The 18,817-nt window shown below is 52.9% G+C and overlaps 6 protein-coding genes across 6 annotated transcripts; 2 read left to right on the forward strand and 4 right to left on the reverse strand.

The window, feature by feature from the left end:
• Positions 1-2,996: 2,996 nt before the first annotated feature.
• On the reverse strand, positions 2,997-5,902 carry J4E93_002373 (uncharacterized protein; the record flags this gene model as incomplete). The annotated part of the gene is made up of 2 exons (XM_049340320.1): positions 2,997-5,675; positions 5,726-5,902. 2 exons carry the CDS (start codon positions 5,900-5,902, stop codon positions 2,997-2,999), a joined length of 2,856 nt encoding a protein of 951 aa, XP_049202642.1.
• Positions 5,903-6,286: 384 nt separating this feature from the next.
• Positions 6,287-10,080, forward strand: J4E93_002374 (uncharacterized protein; the record flags this gene model as incomplete). Its single annotated transcript, XM_049340321.1, has 2 exons — positions 6,287-6,335; positions 6,383-10,080. The coding sequence occupies 2 exons, from the start codon at positions 6,287-6,289 to the stop codon at positions 10,078-10,080; spliced, it is 3,747 nt and encodes a 1,248-aa protein (XP_049202643.1).
• Positions 10,081-10,511: 431 nt separating this feature from the next.
• J4E93_002375 (uncharacterized protein) lies at positions 10,512-12,731 on the reverse strand (the record flags this gene model as incomplete). Its single annotated transcript, XM_049340322.1, has 1 exon — positions 10,512-12,731. One exon carries the CDS (start codon positions 12,729-12,731, stop codon positions 10,512-10,514), a length of 2,220 nt encoding a protein of 739 aa, XP_049202644.1.
• Positions 12,732-13,268: 537 nt separating this feature from the next.
• On the forward strand, positions 13,269-13,915 carry J4E93_002376 (uncharacterized protein; the record flags this gene model as incomplete). Its single annotated transcript, XM_049340323.1, has 2 exons — positions 13,269-13,299; positions 13,353-13,915. 2 exons carry the CDS (start codon positions 13,269-13,271, stop codon positions 13,913-13,915), a joined length of 594 nt encoding a protein of 197 aa, XP_049202645.1.
• A 221-nt stretch (positions 13,916-14,136) lies between these two features.
• On the reverse strand, positions 14,137-16,257 carry J4E93_002377 (uncharacterized protein; the record flags this gene model as incomplete). Its single annotated transcript, XM_049340324.1, has 1 exon — positions 14,137-16,257. The coding sequence occupies one exon, from the start codon at positions 16,255-16,257 to the stop codon at positions 14,137-14,139; it is 2,121 nt and encodes a 706-aa protein (XP_049202646.1).
• Positions 16,258-16,914: 657 nt separating this feature from the next.
• Positions 16,915-18,034, reverse strand: J4E93_002378 (uncharacterized protein; the record flags this gene model as incomplete). Its single annotated transcript, XM_049340325.1, has 2 exons — positions 16,915-17,715; positions 17,771-18,034. 2 exons carry the CDS (start codon positions 18,032-18,034, stop codon positions 16,915-16,917), a joined length of 1,065 nt encoding a protein of 354 aa, XP_049202647.1.
• Between the last annotated feature and the right edge of the window lie 783 nt (positions 18,035-18,817).

Genomic DNA, 18,817 nt, shown 5'->3' on the forward strand with positions numbered 1-18,817 from the left:
CTTTGTCAGTCTCTTCGTCGCCGCCTAGCTCACCACGAATGCGGCCCATGACCTGTTCGTGCATGATGCTGTACATGTTTGCGGAAAGGTATAGCGCGCCACCAAGTTTCTGTCGGAGCGCAGAGTGCTCGGTGATGGGGTAAGGAAAAATAGTCCAGAAGAAGGCGACAGCTAGACCACCCACCACAGTGGCAAGACGGTAGGGGCCGAGTGTGTAGATGGGGTATGCAGGTTGTCCTGTTGTTGCTGTCGCGGCTTGTTCTCCAATCTTGCGAACTTGGAGTTCATAACCGACGATCATAGTAGCAGTGACCACACTGATCATTCCGACGATGACGAGATCCATGCGTTTCAATGGGATGTAGAAGCCGATTGCGACGAAGAACCAAAGGAAAACCAGGATGCCCGCAGTTTGTTGCCCAGGAATGTACCAAATGAGCCAGGCTACTATCATTGCGACGGCGGTACCTGCGATCCTGAGTATGAACTGGAAAATTGATTGACCAGCTGTCGGAGTCATAGAGATGGCCACCATGATCAACGCCCAGACCAAGCGCTGCTCGACGAAAAATTGTTGTGTCGGACGGAGGAAAGCGACAACGGCTATACTCATCGTCGCACACGCAGCACGGAAACCAAAAGCCGACTCATCACTTCGCAGGAAACGTGAGATGCCACGCACACCATTGCCAAACTTCTGCCATGCGTTTGCAGGCGGCAGATGCTCGGGGTCTTTTTTCTCTTTATACGCTTCGCCCATGTAAACAGTCGTGTTGCTCCTGTCGAAACCTGCAACTGTCGTTTCGTCGTCGGAGGTGGAGTCCTGGCTCGCGAAAATGCTCTTGGCCCACTTCTTGAAGCGCCGTCCACCAGGCCAGATGAACTTGCTTTTCAAAGTCGCCTGATCGCGCTCATCTGCGAATTTGACGAATTCGATCACGGATCGACTTATAGAGTTGAGTAGGAACATGACATAGAGTACCATGAAGAGCTGTCGTTGATCCCGGTTTCGTGTGGTGATGCTGGGCATGAGCTTCAGAGTTTCCTCGTCCAGTGCTGATGGAGACGAGAAGTAATCATCGCGAAGCTTGATGCCCTTGGTTTCGACCCAATGGCGCAAAGTAGGCTCCTTCCTGCTGAAGAAGGCGTCGGCTTGCTTCTGCATATACTCCGCGAAGCCCGGTTCTCCTGGCTTGATAGCGTCACCCTTCGCCTCAGCGTCGTCCTGGTTCTGGCCCTTCTTCTTTTTCGGCGGCTTGGCCAGCTGCAACTTGAACATAACGTGTGCAAGTCCATCATCGAGAGCCTGGAAGATGTTGTTGAACGGCTCATGAACGAATTGAAACATGTTGTTCCATTCCTGAACGGTTTGCCTTCTGATCTCCTCGTCATGTTCGTCTTCTTGTCCATCCCAGTGGTTGATTTCAGCCGCCCGCTCGAAAAGATCCATAACTGAGCCGAGACCCAAGATTGGAAGCATGATCGCCCTAAGGTTCTTGAACATGCCCTCGAGGTCGTCTGGCGTGAGTTTTCCATATGCGATCTCGCGCTTTGCAAACGGTAGGTCCGCGGTAAGCTTGCCGTGCAACGCCTGCAGTGAACCAGTCATCTTCTTGATAGCCGTTACTTCCGATCTGGGTTTTGCCTTCTTCTTCCCATCTCCGTCCTCTGGCACGTACTTTTCGCCGAACATGTCGCTTGTTTCCAGGCTGTGGATGTAGTTCTTGTGTGCGCCCAGAGTCCCTCGCAACAAACCAATGTATCCCGCTGCTTCCTTCATCACCACCTTACGCGATGTGACAGGAAAGATGAATAGGGCCACCCCCGTTGCGATCGCAAAACCAGTCAAGAACGCCACTAGCAGTCTTCTGATGAAGGACTCGCATTGCGGTACTGTTTGGAACAAGAAGCCATTAGTCGCTGCAACATTGACCTGAATTGCATAAATGATTGCCGGAAAAGCCAGTTGCGGAAACTTCGCCTTCATAGCATTGATGACATAGATTTGGAAGAAAAGCCACACTCCAAGGACTGCCGACTGCGAAGAGTTATACCGTTGTGGTGGTGCTCCAGGTACAGTCGTATGTTGTCGGGCTTTGACTCCCGACCAAACCATGAGCATAGCGAGAGCCGAACCAACGCAAGTCGCCAGTATGTTCATCGTCATCGTCTGAATGAACTTTGCGCGCGGCATGATGCAGAATCCTAGGATACTGATAATAGCCGTGAGGTAGCCCAAGGTAGTGAAATATTGCGCAACGGGCGTCGCCTGATACATCGCAAGGCAAATTGTCGGGGGCAGTGCCGCCTTGCCCATCATCATGAGCGTACCCGGATCCAGACCGAGTTTGGTCCACGCTGCCTTGAGTTTTGACGGCTTCTTCTCTTTCTTGTCTCCATCTTTCTTGTCCTCTGTAAGTGTCGCATCCTGGTGGTATTCGTTCGACTGTCCCTGCTCGCCGCGTGGTGATTCTCCTGCTGTATTCGTGGAATCCACCTCTTCCTTATCCGCAACATTCCGGCCCGTCGCGGTAGACGCCATTGTGGCGCTGTGAGTTCAATCGACTACCCAGGTAGATGAGCAGGTAGCGAGAGATGAATCGAGCAACAGTCAAGACATTATTGAGAGTCCACCAGGGCTAGATCTCCCAACGAATCCCCATAGGGGTCACCGATCCTCCGCACGCGAGAGTCGCGCCGCGTTCGGCATTTTTCACACGCGCGGTCGACGTCATGGTCCGTGATGTGAGTGGCTAAGCAGCGCGCTAAGACAGATCTAAGGTTTAGCCACAGGGACATCCCAGCCATTCGGGCCTTCGGTCTGGTTGTCATCCGCTTGTAATTGCAATGTCGCAATGTCGGCATGCGGCGTGGGCACGCGAAGGTTTATCAGATTCGTCCGGTCTATCTGTATTGGTAACGCCGAAAAGAAGATGCTTGGTAGTTCGTACGATCTGTGGTATATGCTGCTATATACAAACTTCAAAAGCAATGCCCTATACAACAATGCGCTCGAAGCTGTACTTCGGCACGCGTTTACTGATCAGCATTCCCATCTCTCTCTTGCTACGCGGCTCCTTCTTTCCTCCCTTGCCGCTCTTCATCTTCTCCACGCCCTGGTCTGCCTTGGCTCCAAGCGGCAGCATAGGCAAGTCTTCTTCCCCACTAAGCTTGCTGGCGACACCGAATGGTTTGCCTTGTACCTCCAACGTCTTGTTAGAGGGCTTCTTGGATGTCGGTACGGTGGAAGCGTAGCGTAGGAACTCTGAAAGTAGACCACGGATGAAGTGAGCTTCGAAGAAACCACTAAGTGCTACAGATGCATCCCGGTTTAACGATTTCAGCATATCTTCTCCGGTTTCTGAAGCGGAGACTGTGCCGACAGAAGCCAACCAAGCTCCTGCGCCAATGGCGTCGAGAGTGGTAGAGAGAAGAGAAGCGATAATGGCGACTGCATGGTCGTCGGGGTCATCGCCTGAGTTCTCAGCATCCGGCGACTCTATGTCTACAAAGCCCAGTGGCGAAGACCACCCACCGTTCTTCAACTCCAGATGCAGAAGGCGAATCAGCGATTCGAGATCTCGTCGCGGCAACATTGAGCGAAGAGTTGCACTGACTATTGGTGCTGAGAAGGTATGGAGCCGGATCAGAGCGGGTCGCAGTGTGTGGCTGCGCGTCAACAGACCATGGTCAAGCACCGATAAGGCATGATCGATTTCGTGCGAGGCTGCTTCGAGCTCGGTAGCAAAGTCCAGGTCCATGTCATCGTCTGATGGATTGGTGCCATTCGTCAAAAGCTTAGTTGCTTCATTGTCACTTGGCTCGTCATCTATACTTTGGATGAGAAGCTTGATAGCTTGAACGACCTCGCCCACTGGGAGGAACTGGGTGTGATTGAGTACCGCCGAGAGGATGTGCAGATCGGGATCGTATTCGACCAAAGCCTTGACGATATCCCCATCCACGATAGCGGAAGCTGACTGCATTTTTTCGTTTGTTCCATCAAAAAGGGATCGGCGGATGGACTCCTTGGTAAGATGTCCAATCTGTAGAAGCCACTGAAAAACGTTGGGTGGGAAGAAGCCGACCCTCAAGTGTCCTTGTGATTCCTCTTCGGTGGCATCTACCCAATAGAAAATCTTACTCAATGCGTATAGTGCATACTGGCGGTATTGCTGTCGTTGGTGGCCAGGAATGGTTTTAGGCATTGTCCATCGGGGCAGGTCGTCCTTGGAAGTTTCATCGTCGAGTTTGTCAACGACCATGGCGTCCTCGTCAGGAAGACTCGGGCCCCCTCCGTTCGTCAAGGGTCCGCCGTTTATCTCATTCTCATGCTTCTGAGCGGCATCGGTAGACTCAACTTCGATACCCAGGTCTGTCGCAAAGGATCGCTCGAACTTTGCAATCTTACCCCTTGTGGCGTATTTGTTGAGCTTCCATTTTCGCTCCTGCCACTTCTGGGCGTCGGCTGTACTGAGAGTCGATTCTGGTGCGATTCCCTTACCAAGAGCGTCGATAAGAAGAGTACCTTCGGTCTTGGTCCTCTTGCGCGATCCTGCTCCACCAAACTGCATACCAAATATCTCGTCCTCTCGGGCAGCAACAATCAGTCCGGTATCGGCGTAGTACGCCACGAGGCTGCATGGTGAAACCTTCTGCTCGTCGCTCTCTGGCTGGGTATGCTTCCTCTTCTTCGATGGGCTTAGAGACTCTGATGTGGACGGACTAGGACTCATGGATTGCACAGCTTGCAAAGAGTTGTACTTGACATCGAACACTCGGCATGTATTTTGCGACGTGGTGAAGATGACGTCTTGTGAAGTTCGGAGGAACGAGTCGACAGCCGACCCGGGAAGCACAAATTCCGACTGAAGCTTTGGTACGGTTCCAGACAAGTCGTAAGATAGCAGATTTCCGCTTGCGAAAATGTGAAGGGCACCACTGGAAGGGTATAGAGCGATCTGGGATGTAGGAGCCCGTGCAGCTGAGGCCTTTGGTTGCGGTAGGTCCAACGAAACTAGGTGTTTGAGCGGCGAGAGCTGGTTCGTAGTGAGATCGACGGATCTTGGCTGTACTTGAACAAGGGTGAGTGTCCTCGTCTTGTCTGCTTTACGTTCGATGATGCAGAGAACCTGAACAAGGTCGAGAAGATCCGAGGTTTCGTCTGGAGTGGGATCCAAGATGGTAGCGATGTCTTGTCGACTTCGCAGGAGCCCTCGTATGACCGACCTGGCACTAGCGAGCGTGACATGCTCGATATCCACGTCGGTGCCTCTGGACGGCAGGAGGACCTTCAAGTTCACGGCCCACTTAACATCCTGTAGATCGGCCGACAGAGACATGACATCTCCATTGTCGTATGTCGCCAGTATATCGTGCGTCGCGTCATTAGCTGAGCCGCCAGGTGCGACAGGGAGCGAGTCGAGTGTCGAGATGCGCGCAACATCGGGGGGCGTATACGAGGTCTTGCTGGTCTCAGTGTGGTCGCCAGATGATTTATCGTGGAAGCACACGAGTGAGGGCTTCTCGGCCGGTGACGACGCGGCTAGGGAAACGTAGGTGAAGCGCTGTGTCGAAGTTCTCGAAGAGCCCTTGCGATAGATCGAGTATGGGGCGGCCGCGAAGGTTGCGCTCGGCGGTAGCGCATAGGAAGTGACGAGTTGAGGATTTTGGAGCTGTAAAAGATTTGAGCGCATATCACATGTCGCAATATAAAAGTACCTACGCTGTATATAGAGACGCCTTCTCCATCAACACCGACTGCGATTTCGGTGCGCTTCCTCTTCTTTATGCCGCTAATGCTGCATACTCCAGCAGCGTGAACATGGCCGTTGGTGGAGCCGATGGGCTTGGACAGCGACGCCAATGTGAAGGGAGCGCCAATCGGTTGGTCGAACGACATGATGTTTGCCAGACCCGGGTATCTATTAAGCTGAGGTCTGCGTGAACCGTAGGGTGAGGCGCGTGCTTTGGTTGCGCGGTCGATTGTCTGTCGAAAAAAAGATTGGAGCTTCGGCAGAAAGGCAGGCGGTGCGAAATCTTGGCTGAGGCTAAAGTGTGGCTCTTAGTGGCGCCCTTAGCGCGTCGGCGCGTCACGTCGCGTGTCCCCAGAAGTGTCTTCGATCATCGTTGACGGCGACGACGACCACACGCCTTCACCCTGCACCTCCGGCTATTGCAATCACCTGCCACACCCTGTTCCTACTATATCTGCTTCTCGCTCATGTCTGGACTACTCGCATAATCTCACAATCTGTAAATGGCCCTCACAGCAGTACAACCTGCAATGAATCTAGAGGGCAAGAACGTACATCCATTCTTTACCAAAGCTACCAGTATGCCACCATACTACTCGTAAATTTCGCGCTTACTTAATTTCTAGACGGCCACGCACCAGACCCATCTCCAATCGCACACGTAACTCCCATCGATCATGCACACGACGATCCAGAAACCACCGAGGCCGATGCCAATTCCACTCAAGGACAGAAGAAGAGGGCACGAAAGGCCGATCCCACAAAGAGCAAAAAGGTAGCTTCTCACGCGAAGAACCAAGCCTCTCTAGACAAATTCACTCGCCCTCCGACGATACAGAACAACGATCAAGCCAACTCGGGCAACGCGAACATACCCGTGGAGGCTTCATTAGAGGTCGACCCAAACCACGAGCGGAGGAAGAGACAGAAGACTGCGTCGCCAGAGCCTTCCATTCCACCAACTTTAGCCCAATCTGAGCCCAATGCATTCAATTGGCACCAGCAACTGCAGGTGGAAGCTACGAGGCCAATTGAGGTGCAAGGGTTACCAGAAGCAGCCCTTCATACAGACGACATGGTGGTAGATTCTATACAGGAACAAGCTGCCGCGCCCAACACACAGCCTCTGCCAGACTTGGATGCAGCCGCCTTCCCATCCGGTCCCGTCGCAGACGAATCTCAGAAAACAACCCCGAAGAAGCAGATAAGAGTCACCAAGAGCGGCAGACTAGTCTCCAGCCCACCGAAACCAGCCTTCGATACCGTAGCGTCACCGAAGAAAAGGAGAGGTCGCCCGCGCGCGAAACCAAAGATACTTCCCACCGTGACAGTCATACGATACGGAGCTGATGCAGCAAGCCGATCTGCTTTGGGCCAGAAGATTGAGGAGATTCTGAACGCGAAGAAGAAGCTGGCAGCGCGTCCAGCGGCCCAAAAGAAGGCGACATCGAAACCAGCTGGGCCGGCCAAGAGCACACATCCCTTCTTTCTCGGAAAACCCCCGAGTGACGCTCTCCCGGCAAAAGTCGTCGCACAATTGCCACCTCCGACCCCAAGGAAGAGCGCTGTGACCCCGGGAAAGCTGCGCGCCGAGACTCGACGAGACCCATCGCCTGAGGGTCCACCAGTTTTTAGGCGAGGATTGCAGACAAGTAATGCGGGAAAACAATCTGGCCTCAACGAAGTCTCCTGGCCCACTTGTGAGAACGCGCATGTCCGCAACCTGGAATCCCCATCGCTGCGTCTGGACAATACCACATGCATGCAATTGCCACTCAGACCTCGCAAGTTGAAGCAAGCTGTGCTGATACTACCGGAACACGAGAACGTGGTCGCGAGGCTGGCGCGAGGCCTTCACGGTTGCAGTAGGAGCGAAAATCGATCAGTTTCTGAGTTTGAGCCTCCTGAAGATGTTCGTCTGCCCAAAAGGCTACTCACTACGGGGTCGGAGATCCAGCGCCGGGTGCGTGAACAACTGCTGGCTCACTTGCCTTTTTCAGAGCTCCCAGAGAATCCGCCGTCTCACCCCGCTGTCAAAGATTTGTTCCAAGAAATCGAGCATTGTCTTACGCCATTTGACGAAGCCAGATGCGAGTCCCAACCTTGGACTCTGAAGTACTGCCCGAAGAGTACATCGCACGTTCTGCAAACTGGCATGGACGCAGTGGTTCTCAAAGACTGGTTACAAAGTCTGACCGTCATGGCTGTAAGCGGCGCAGCAAAAGTCGCTACTACGCTGGATGTCAAGCAGCCGCCACGGAAGAAGCGGAAGAAAGCTCTAGACGATTTTATTGTCGCGGACGATGAAGAAGATGAGGAGGACATGGTCATGCTCCCAGCTGTGGAAGGGGCCAGCTTCACACAGCCGAGATCTTACAGACTACCGCAGTGGACGCGTAACAAGAACGTCGTACTCATTAGCGGTCCACACGGCTGCGGGAAAAGCGCGACTGTGCATGCTGTCGCAAAGGAAATGGGCTTCGAAGTGTTCGAGATTCACGCCGGTATGCGCCGTTCAGGCAAGGACATACAAGATAAGGTTGGTGATATGACCGGGAACCACCTCGTAAATCATAAACGCAACGCACCGTCTGTGCAAGAGACTGCTCAAGCGCTCGACGACGCGAATGATGCCGAAAGAGACACTGCTCTAGAAGAGGACATCAGCAGTGGCCGACAAGGGACAATGACATCCTTTTTCCAAGTCAAGTCCGGAGCCGGAGCGGTCAAACCGAAAGTCAAGGCAAAGATACCAGAAGTCAGCAAAGGCCCAGCACCCGTAGCTCAGGCTACACTGCCCATGGCACAAGCCTCTCGCAACTCGCAGAAGCAATCGTTGATCCTCATCGAAGAGGCTGATATACTCTTCGAGGAAGACCAGCAGTTCTGGGCGCAAATTACAAAGATTGCCTCTTTGTCCAAGCGTCCCATCGTCATCACCTGCAACGATGAGCGACAGATACCCATGCAAGACTTGCCCCTTGCAGCTGTCCTTCGGCTATCACCCCCTCCCGTGGAATTGGCTACAGATTACTTGCTTGTTCTTGCTGGCAGGGAAGGTCACATCTTGGAGCGGCAGACCGTGAAAGAAATGTATGAATCGAAGGACCACGACCTACGAGCTAGTATCATGGAACTTGACTTCTGGTGCCAGATGTCTGTAGGCGATAGGAAGGGAGGCCTCGAGTGGATGTACCAGCGTTGGCCACCTGGTAAAGATTTGGACGAACACGGTCAAACATTGAGAGTTGCCAGTGAAGGCACATATACATCTGGCATGGGTTGGCTATCACACAACGTCTTCGAAACGCAGGGCAATCCGGCGTTTGATAAGGAAGAAGAGCTTTTGCAAGAAGTCTGGGCTGATTGGGGTATCAGCCCGTCGGCGTGGGGAGTCTCTGAAGCAACCGGTGCACAGTCACCCGGAACACCCAATACGGATCGGGCTGGCCAACTGAAAGAGCTCGCGCGTCTGGAGGATTACACCGACTCACTCAGTGCCGCTGACGTGTTCTGTCGTGTCGACCTGCCTGCATACGAGTCCAGCTCTGACCAGCCTACCGACTCCACCCAGCCACTGATCACCGACAAAGCACGCCTTAGCTATACCCTTGCCGCACCTCTACTTCAAGTCGATCATAGCTCAGACTTCTTGAATCTCGACACTGCCTTTTCCACACAGACGCATCTCCTCATCCAGCGTACATACCCGGACCTCTCGCAAAGCCACAGCCTATCAACAACCTCCCATTTGCGCACAGAAACCGACTACGCAAAAGCCATACTCCAGCATCGCAGAAACCGAAATGCAGACACTACCCTCACACGTCTTGACTTCGCGGGAGCCCTTGACCCTCTCGCCGCGCCACCAGATCAACTCCTCCCCGAGCGCACTTCATTTACTCTCACACCATCGTCGTTCGACCGCACATTTAGCATCATCACGCTCGACCTAGCGCCCTACGTCCGCAGCATCGTAGCCCACGAGCAGATCCTCGAAGAACAACGTGTCCGCATGTCGAGCTTACTGACCAGTGCTGGTGGGATAGGAGGCAAAAGAGGTCGAACCACGCGAGCAAGTCGTGTAGCACTTGAAGGAGGCGTTAGGGAAACGAAGAGGAAAGATAGGTGGTTCGATGCCGATGTAGACTTTGACGCTGTTATGCGTACCGCAGGTAGGGAGTGGGCGGGCATGGGTTGGAGGGGTGAGAATTGGAACGAGGAAAGTGGAGAGGAGGGCACGGCGAGTCTGGCGGGGACGCAGGAAGGAGTTGATGATGGGGATGGGGATGGGGATGTTGTGATGCAGGGCTCTCAAGTGTGAGACCAAGATCTGGTTGATGTATAATGTATATAGATGCATGATGTATGGGAGCGTTCAGCATTGCATTTTGGGAGCGAAGTACGGGATATTAGCATAGATGAGTACACACATAGTAGGGCTGAGAATATTACTACCACACACCACGTTGAACAAAACTTAAAGTACTACGGTTGAGGAATTGATAGCATGACACTCAAGAATAGCGATTACCTCAAGAAACTAGCTATGCACTACCACACAGAAAGATAAGTCAATAACGCCAACCTGACCCTGTCGGGCAAACAGGTAACCTCAGCGCCAAATTCCAAAGAAAGACGAAACTCTCGTTCTCATCACGCGCCAATACTATACGCCACTGCCCACTGCCCACTACTCTACACAACACCATACCACGCACCCTCAAGCTTAATCCTTTTTGCGCCGCTAACAAACTACGTAGCCGACACCAACGGCAAACTCTGCCTCCCGCTATCCCCTCTACTCGACGCATTCCCCGCCGTGCGCATAAGGTGCGGACTAACTTTTGGCAGAGTAGGCGTAGATTTCGGCGGCGTCGAAACATCGGTTTCAGACTCGTAATCCGAGGTGAGTTGGGTGGAAGGCGCGTCTTCGGATTCTGCGTCGCTGGCTTCGGTTTCGGGGTCGTTTTGGGTGACTGGGTGGGTGGGTTCGGTGGGGGTGCTAATTGTGAGGGAGGGAGAGGCGGGCTCTGAGGCTGGAGGTGCTGGTGACGCAGAGTCAAGAGTGGGAAGTGGTTGTTTTGGTGTGGGAAGGGGGTCGAGGAGATCGTCGTCATCGTCTTCTTCAGGCAGGGCGACCTTGATGGCTTCATCGTCCACTACTGTTGACATGTTGATAGAAAGATCAGCTGGTGGTAAAGGCGCTTCTTCTGCTACAGATATGGATTCTACCCTGGCATCTGGCGTTGAAGGGTTGTTTTCATCGATGCGCTCGTAGAAGAGCATGAAGACGTTGCCTTGGTGCGCTTCTTCCTCGGATACTGGATATACGCTGTCATCGCTGAAGCGCCACCACTGCTCTGACTGTGATGCCGATGAGTCTTCTTGTGAGTCTTCCATCGCAACGTCTTCAGCCTCCTCGTCTTTTGTTGACGAGACTTCGGCGTCTTCATCGCTCTTGGGCTTAGGCGCAGGTTTAGGGTGCGAACGGTAGCAGACGTAGTGACCGTTACCATGCGAACCGTAGTGCGTGACAGCGGCGCGCAGTCGGTATTGGAAGGGCGAGTCTGTCATGGGCTCATCCCTTGCTAGCATCGACTGTCTAGGATCCTTTGGCCACTCCTCTTCCGATGCAGCGGGCTTTTGTGAACCATGAGGAACGCCACCCAAGCACCAGTTGCCAAGATCCAATACTGATGGATATGCGACGCCTGCGGTGTTCTTGAACGGCATACCAGTATACTCGTTAAAGCTGCTTCGGTTGACGTGAAGGACTAACGATTGGGGCGCTCGCGCAACAACTGCCTGTTTCGACTTTGTGCTCTGCACCCAGTTTTTCTTTGGCACGTTGAGAGTCTTCAGCAGTGTCTTGTCTTCGAAATCCTCCTTTTCAAGTGCTTCCTGTACAGCGTCTAGTCTAGCCTTCAGCGGCGATTCCGGCTTGCCAGCAACTAGGGGTGCAAGTGTCTTCTCCAGTTTGAGCAGCGTGCACTTTGCGCATTCGACGCCATCGATGAATTCCAAGGTGGTATACTCGTCCAGACATTCTCGAACGTCGTAGTTGTAGTTCCTGCCAAGAGATACGGTGATGCAGTTGAACGGTATGAGCGTGAGGCCTTCAGAGTAGCCGCAAGATGTGCAGCCAACGCGCTGGGCAAGACGTCCCTCGAGCGGGTTCGATGGAATCTGAGGCGATGTCTCTTTCTTGTCCGACCCGTCTTCCGCTTTCTCATCCAGGTCCTTAGAGTCACTGAGGCTCTTTGTAACTTCAAGCCACGAGACAGACGATCGCCTCTTACTGCTCGCAGTCTTCTTGACCTCCTCGTCGAGCGCATCCAATATCTTGCTATAATATTCTTGCGCGTCCTGCTGCTCGAAAGTGCTCATCGACTTCAACTTGCCACGTATCCAGAAATGCTGACCCGTATTCGCAGGGTCGTTAAGCTTAGTGATGATGTCGAATAGCGCGCCATTTGTGCTCTCGGAGGTAAGCGCGGGGTGTGCGGAGGTCGTCTTGGAAAGGTGGTCGCGTAGCGATGGGAGGGAGGCGAGGCCTTGGATAACGCTGTTCTGGTAACAAGAGTTGCTGATATTGCCCAGGCCTGGCGGCACGTCGCTGGGGCCATGCGAGAAGGCATTTGCGACACCTCGTACCCCTTTCTGTAGTAGATTTCCCGGACTCATGCCAAAGAGGCTCCCGAACATGCCGCCCTGTTGTGTGGTGTCGTTGTCGCTGGTGTTGGAGGTTGTTGAGCTGAAGGAGGCGCTGCGCATACGCAGGACGTCGGTCGCCATCTCGAGAAAACGCTGTATAAAATCCCAGACGGGAATTCCGAGTATGTCCAAGGCTTTGAAGAGGACGTATAGGCCGATGATAGCGCCTAGCAGAGCGGACGTGATGGTGGTATGCGACTGGGTTGTGTTCCAGCGTTGTTGATAGGCCTCGAATTCGGGGTACTCTGCGTAGCTCATAGCTGGGTGCAAGGTAGGAATAAATTTGAAACGCTAGGCTGCTACAGGCAGGCTGTGGGAGCGGCGGTAGCGAAAGGCTTTTGAACTAGGAGAATGGGTAACGCTTGCAGGCGCAAATGGTGGGTCTTTCAACCTTCGGGCCAGCGCATGGATGTAGTCAGACAGAGCAAACGCGGCGGTGTGTTTGTCTGCGACATGGGAGAGAGACTGGGTGCGACAGTCGGGGCGAGACGGGCGGCGGTGGTGGCGGAACGGCGTGAATATCGCGGGCAAGGGCGAGGCTTGCGATTCTGAAGGGTCGTCGGGGAAGGTGCGGGAGCGCGCTAGCGGCTCAAGTGGATCCGGAATTTTGGGTTCGCGTTCACGAGCCAGTGGGGACTTTTGGCGATTTTGGGTCCATTTGAGACTTCTTTCGACTGCACACGAGATTTCACTAGAGAGTATACCACGTACTGCGATTAGCATACTAAGTCGCGCGTCCTTGCTCAATCTCTCCATACCACCGGAACTTTGTAGCGACAGCCAGAAACCAACACAATGGCCAAGACAGCAAAGGTCAAGAAGCGCCGTATGTTCCATGAATACATCTTCCTCAAGTAATAACTCCTAACAACCACGCAGCGGTGAGCATTCACTCCCGCACCGCCCGTCGCGCCGTCTCCCCCTCCCTCAACCTCGACAAAGCCGCCCAAAAACCCGCCCATACAACCCGCGACTCTGCCTCGCCATCGCGGCCCTCCAAAGTAAACACCCACGCCCTCGCCGCAAAAGATGCCGGCATCCAGAAGAAGCAGAAAAAAGGCACGAAAATGACCCGCGCCCAACGGTTACGCTACGAGAAGGGTCTCGAACGTGCCGAGGAAAACATGGAGAAGCTCGAGAAGAAGCGGATGAAGAGTGTAGGCAAAGAACAGAAGATCAAGGATAGGGCCAAGGGATGGGAGGATGTCAATGGCGATGGCACGAAGAAGACGAAGAAGCAGGTTGCGCTTGAGCAGTTGGAGGCGGAAGAGAAGAGGAAGGAGAGGGAGTGGGTCAGTGATGAGGATATGGACGAGGAAGAGGTGGCGGCCGAGGAAAGTGCTGAGGTGAAAGATGGCGAGGTCAAGGGCGACGGCAAGGAGGTGGATGTTGAGATTGCGCAGAGCGTTCCGGCGCCTGTGGAGGAAGAGGAAATGCTTTGAGCTGGAATAGGCAAGAAAGAAGGGTTCGAACACAAAAGTCACGAAGCATATGATACCCAAAACTTACGAATTGATACGTTGGAATTCTCTTCATCGTCAACTCAACGACCACGCTCGTTATCGATTGAGATGATGTGCTGATATACAAGCCAGCTCCTTCCTCAATAACAGTAATCCAGCTACCAGTACCGCTCTGTCCATAGAAGCAGGCGCACAAATCATCAGCCCCTCCTACCCCATCCATTCGCATAGTCATTATCTGCCTCCACCGCTGCCCTAAGCTGATCCTTGTACGAGTGGTAAAGATGCTTGATGCGCCCGTTCTCCTCCATAGTATCCACGATCTTTCGTGCCTCCTTCTCCCTCTTGCGATCACTTCGTCCATCTCGTTTGACCAGCTTCTCCGCGGTCAGATGTCCCTCATCCTTGAGGTAGTCTTTGACCCATTGGTAGAGATTGTAGCGCCAGTGATACAGTGTATGCGCAACTTGAGCATTAGCTTTGCATGTTGAGCCGAGTGGGAAGCGGTGGGATTCGGGAGGTATCCGATCTCCTTGGTAGTTGAAAGTTGGCTTTTCGCCGTTGAGGTGGGTTTCAGAGTCGGCAGATAAGGCCGAGTCACTGTCGCTATCGCTGTCGTCTGAGGCATTGGCGAGAGGTTCCAGTGTCTCCGGGTGGTAGGGCTGGCCTTGGAAGAGGACCTCGAAGCTAGCTGTGTGGTTGGTTCGGTTGCATGCTTCGCAATGTGGTGACATTACGGCCCTTTCGGCAGCGCTGAGTTCGTTCATTAAGAGCAACGGTCTTGCGCGAATGGCTCTGGTAAAGTCTGCTGTCCAGGCTGAGGAGGTGTATTTGGACCCTGCGAGGCCCTTCACCTCATCGTCCAGCTTGCGGAAAGTCAGCACGTAGACGTTCTTCTCCGCATCGAAAGCTGGATGGATCTTCTTCATGACCATCCACTCGACAGCGTGCTTGAACAGATCCCGTGTTTTCGCGCGCGACAGACTGAACGCTAGACGCATTTCATCGAGATCGTCATTGACAGACGGTTCTCCGATCACATTGTCCGGATCGTCGTCGATGAAATGCTCATCTTCTTGGTCTTCTTGGAACATGTCAAGGGCGTTGGCATCGCGGTCTGACTCTTGCTCGTCGTCTTCGATGTCATCCTGGTCCAGGATCTCAAGATCGCTGTCCGGCTCTTCCTTGATAACCTCGAGTTCAGACTCGGAGTCCGTTTCCACCACAAACGCTCTTTTGCGCCCAGGTGTCGCAGAAGAGGGCGGTTCATTGGTACCAGCACGTCGCCTTTTCAATGCCTCTAGAGCTTCCTGGCGTTTGTTTTTGGGCTTGCCTTGCGTGCTTCTCAGTCTGCCGCGATCTGGTAATGGAGACGATCGCAGAAACGCAAGTTCCTCTTTCAATTCGTCTTGCTCCTCGTCGTCCTCGTCCTCGTTTGCGCCTCCCTCGCCCTCTTCCTGTTCCTCATCGTCTGACGCAGAATCCCCACGATTTGTAAGTTGGGGCGTGGCTGACGGCTCTTCCTCGTCTTCTGAAAGTGACTTTCGTCTTTTCAGTCTGCGCCTCGTGCTTCGAGGTGGACTCTGCTCCTCTTCTTCCTCAATGGACGGAGAACGCCTGCGAGCAGGCTTCCGCCTCGAGCTCGGTACCGGCGTGAGAGGTTCGTCCTCTTCGTCATCTTCGTCTGGTGTCGAGGCCTTCTTCGCAGTCTTTCTTCGGCTGCTGCGAGGTGCAGACTGTGACTCTTCCTCCTCTGGTGTACTCTCCTTCCTTTCTCGCCGTTTGCTGAGCTTCGAGGACTTCTTCTTTTTCTCTTCTTTCTTCTTGCTCTTCGGTTTCTCCGATGTATCAGATCCGATCTCGATAACACGGCGTTGTCGTTTGCGCGGGATGACTGTGACTGTCGGTTCCTCGTCTTCAGATTCGCTGGGCGTCGGTGCTCGTCTCCGCTTTCGCGACTTCGGTTGCTCCACTTGTACTTCGTCCTCCTCTCCCGACGTATTTGAGCTGGCAGAGCCATTGTTGGATCCGTCAAACATGCCACGCGCTGTGCCCCCGTCTAGCATTCCCAACCGCATCGCCTTGTTTGTTTCCACTACTAACTCGTCATCGCTCGAATTATCATGCTTGTTGTTGTTGCTCTTGTTGGAAACTCTGCTAGGCGCTCGTCTTGTCCGTGTCGTAGCCGTGAGGTTCGGCCGCGACGGCGAGGTTCCCATGGTCGTGGCGGTAGTCGATTTAGTCGCAGGTGAGGATTGGGAGGCAGGTGAAAAGTTGATTTTGGTCTGCCGTTTGCGATCGCGCGCCTTCTTGGGTGCCATCTTGGCGTGTCCAGTCTTGGAGTCTGCTTCACTCTGAACGTCTCTCACTGATGTGTCGCCCCAGATTCTATCTTGCGCAGCGCCGTCGCGTCGGACGATCGCGTTGCGGAAACGTCGCTGTAGATGTGCGAGTGTCGCAAAACTCCGGGGAGAAATGCGCGACTATTATAGTACCCAAAAGTTTGTAGAGAATGCTCTAAGACGGCAACAATGCGTCTTCTTTTCGATGACGGTGGGGCGACAGAAAGAGTGCGCATCTGCAAGGGCCTGGCGATTCAGGCAGGCGCGCGAGCACGTGCGCTAGCGTCATGCGTCTACCGTCAACTGCATAGAACGAACCTGCAACACAAACATTCGTTAAACAACATCCAACAACCTTACGAAACGCCTTTGCCCTGAGATTTCTTCGCTAAGACATTATTCTAATTAGTTCGATTCCACGCATGTCCCACTGATCTTAGCGCTGAGCAGAAGTGTCGTAACCTTGGAACTGGTCAATGTCACCGCACTCGCCAATCAACAGTCAGGTTTGGATTCCCGTCGAAAGCGCCCCATTCAATACATGTATAACTCCTCTTTGTCTAGCTCAGCCTGCTTACTTCATCTCATCTGGATCCAATCCTCCTTGAAATCCTGCTAATCATGCCTAGCTGCAGTCTAGTAGAGTGCTCTGAACAGTCCAACTGGTCTCTTCTTCAGAAACTCTACATCACGCCTTTGACGCAGACTTTCTTCTGATCGTAATTCGATCCGGTCATCGATATTTTCTCTCTTGCGCCTCGCTTCGAGTCTTTTGTCCTGGTCTTCGAAAGATTCTTCAAGCTTTCTCAGCATAGCATCATGCTCTCTCTCAGCGGCTTGTAAAACCTTCACCCTCGCTGCTTTCTCCGCTGCTTCCTTCTCCTCGTCTGTTGGAACATAATAAGTTGGAACTAAAATGCCCCTTTTGTTAATTGCTGATTGACCGTACGCGTTGAAACTCATTCTACGAGTCGGGGTTTGGGCCGAGGGGGTCGTCAATTTGTTGTACAGTGCCTTCCCTTTGAGTATTTCTGGCTCTGCTTCTAGCTGCGGCGGGCTTTTATGCGCGGTCTTGTCGGCCTTCGACTTCCCGCGAAGGCTTGGTCTACGAGCCGGTACATCAGCCAATAGCGGTATAGGAATCTTACTTCTCTGCGCTCTAGTCGTGATTTTCGGCCCCCCACGTGGTTCGGAATCGCACATGTCTATCATTTTCGCAGCCGCTGGCATACTCTTCCTGAAATAGGTTTGTGGCATGCCCCTAGCTCGAACAGTGTTCGCGTGGTCATTCCTCTTCTTCTCCGCTCTAGATCGAGCGCTGTTGATGGCTTTGAGGTTCTTTTGTGCCTGTGCCTCTTTACGTTCAATACGCTCAGCTTTTATCTGGTCGTCCCAGCCGTTCCCCCAATAAGAATTTTGTCTCTGCACCACAGTACCCTTTCTTACAACTGCAGGTGGTAGGCCCTTTCCGTCATCTGGGGGCTCAACCCACTTTTTTCTTGAATTTGGGTTCTGGCTCTCCGGCACGCAGAGCTTCCAAGGCTTTGACCTGTTGGCGATAGTTCTTCATCTCGATTTTGCTCTTTGGTGCCAACACGGGGTCATACAGGCCCTTTCCCTCGTTTGGGGGCGGAACTCGCTTCTTCTTGAAATCGGGTTCTGGTTTTCCAGCCCACAGTGCTTCCAAGGATTGGAGCTGTTTGCGGTATGTGCTCATCTCGATCTTGCTCTTTGGTGCTAATACTAGGTCTTTCATCGTGTTCTAAAGGACTTGAATATATCACTTCTTGCGTGGATGGATGCTATTTCAAGAAGTGGGGTTATCGATGGGAGATTGGGCGTAATATAGGTATGTGACGTTGGAATGGTGTCTTTGTAGTTGTATGTGACTGGAAGAAACATGGTTGCTTGATATGCTGATGTTCGCTCCAGGCGAATACTGATTGAAGTGATGAGTAAGTTAAAAGGTATATGTAGCTGTCGATAGTATAATGCGTGTTCTAAAGAAGCAATGCAAGGATGGCTATGTCGAGGGATACTTATACCCAGCACATCAACTAGGTTCACATACTCCTATGTGAAAACGCGTTCGTTGCATTGAATGTGGCTTCACATGAATGTCTGGTAATGAAGTGTGCCCGACAAACAGTTCTAACCTTTACGTACGGACTTACGTACCCAGGTTTCCACAAGACGTCTCATAAGCCACTGCTACAAACCCGCTTGATATCCTCAGAGGCGACGATACCCTCGTTTGACGAGCTTCAGGACACCACGCTACCCGGTTCCGATACCTCAATGCACCTAGAAGGTCTTGGATTTACACTTACATATAAATATTTTTAATCCGCAGCAAAGCTACGCCGTCCCAAGGTAATGAGAGCAAACATAAAAATACTGCAGGGGAAGTTAAAATAGAATAGCACGCGTGTTGGAAGGGCGATCTGGACCGACATGTCAGCAGACATACAAATCAGTCGCATGCGGTATTCAAAGTATACGCTCGACTTGAGATGTGAACATCTTTTTGTCGAACTCC

Source organism: Alternaria ventricosa (assembly GCF_023758065.1).
Source record: "Alternaria ventricosa strain BMP 2768 chromosome Unknown scaffold_3, whole genome shotgun sequence".
NCBI classification, from domain to species: domain Eukaryota; kingdom Fungi; phylum Ascomycota; class Dothideomycetes; order Pleosporales; family Pleosporaceae; genus Alternaria; species Alternaria ventricosa.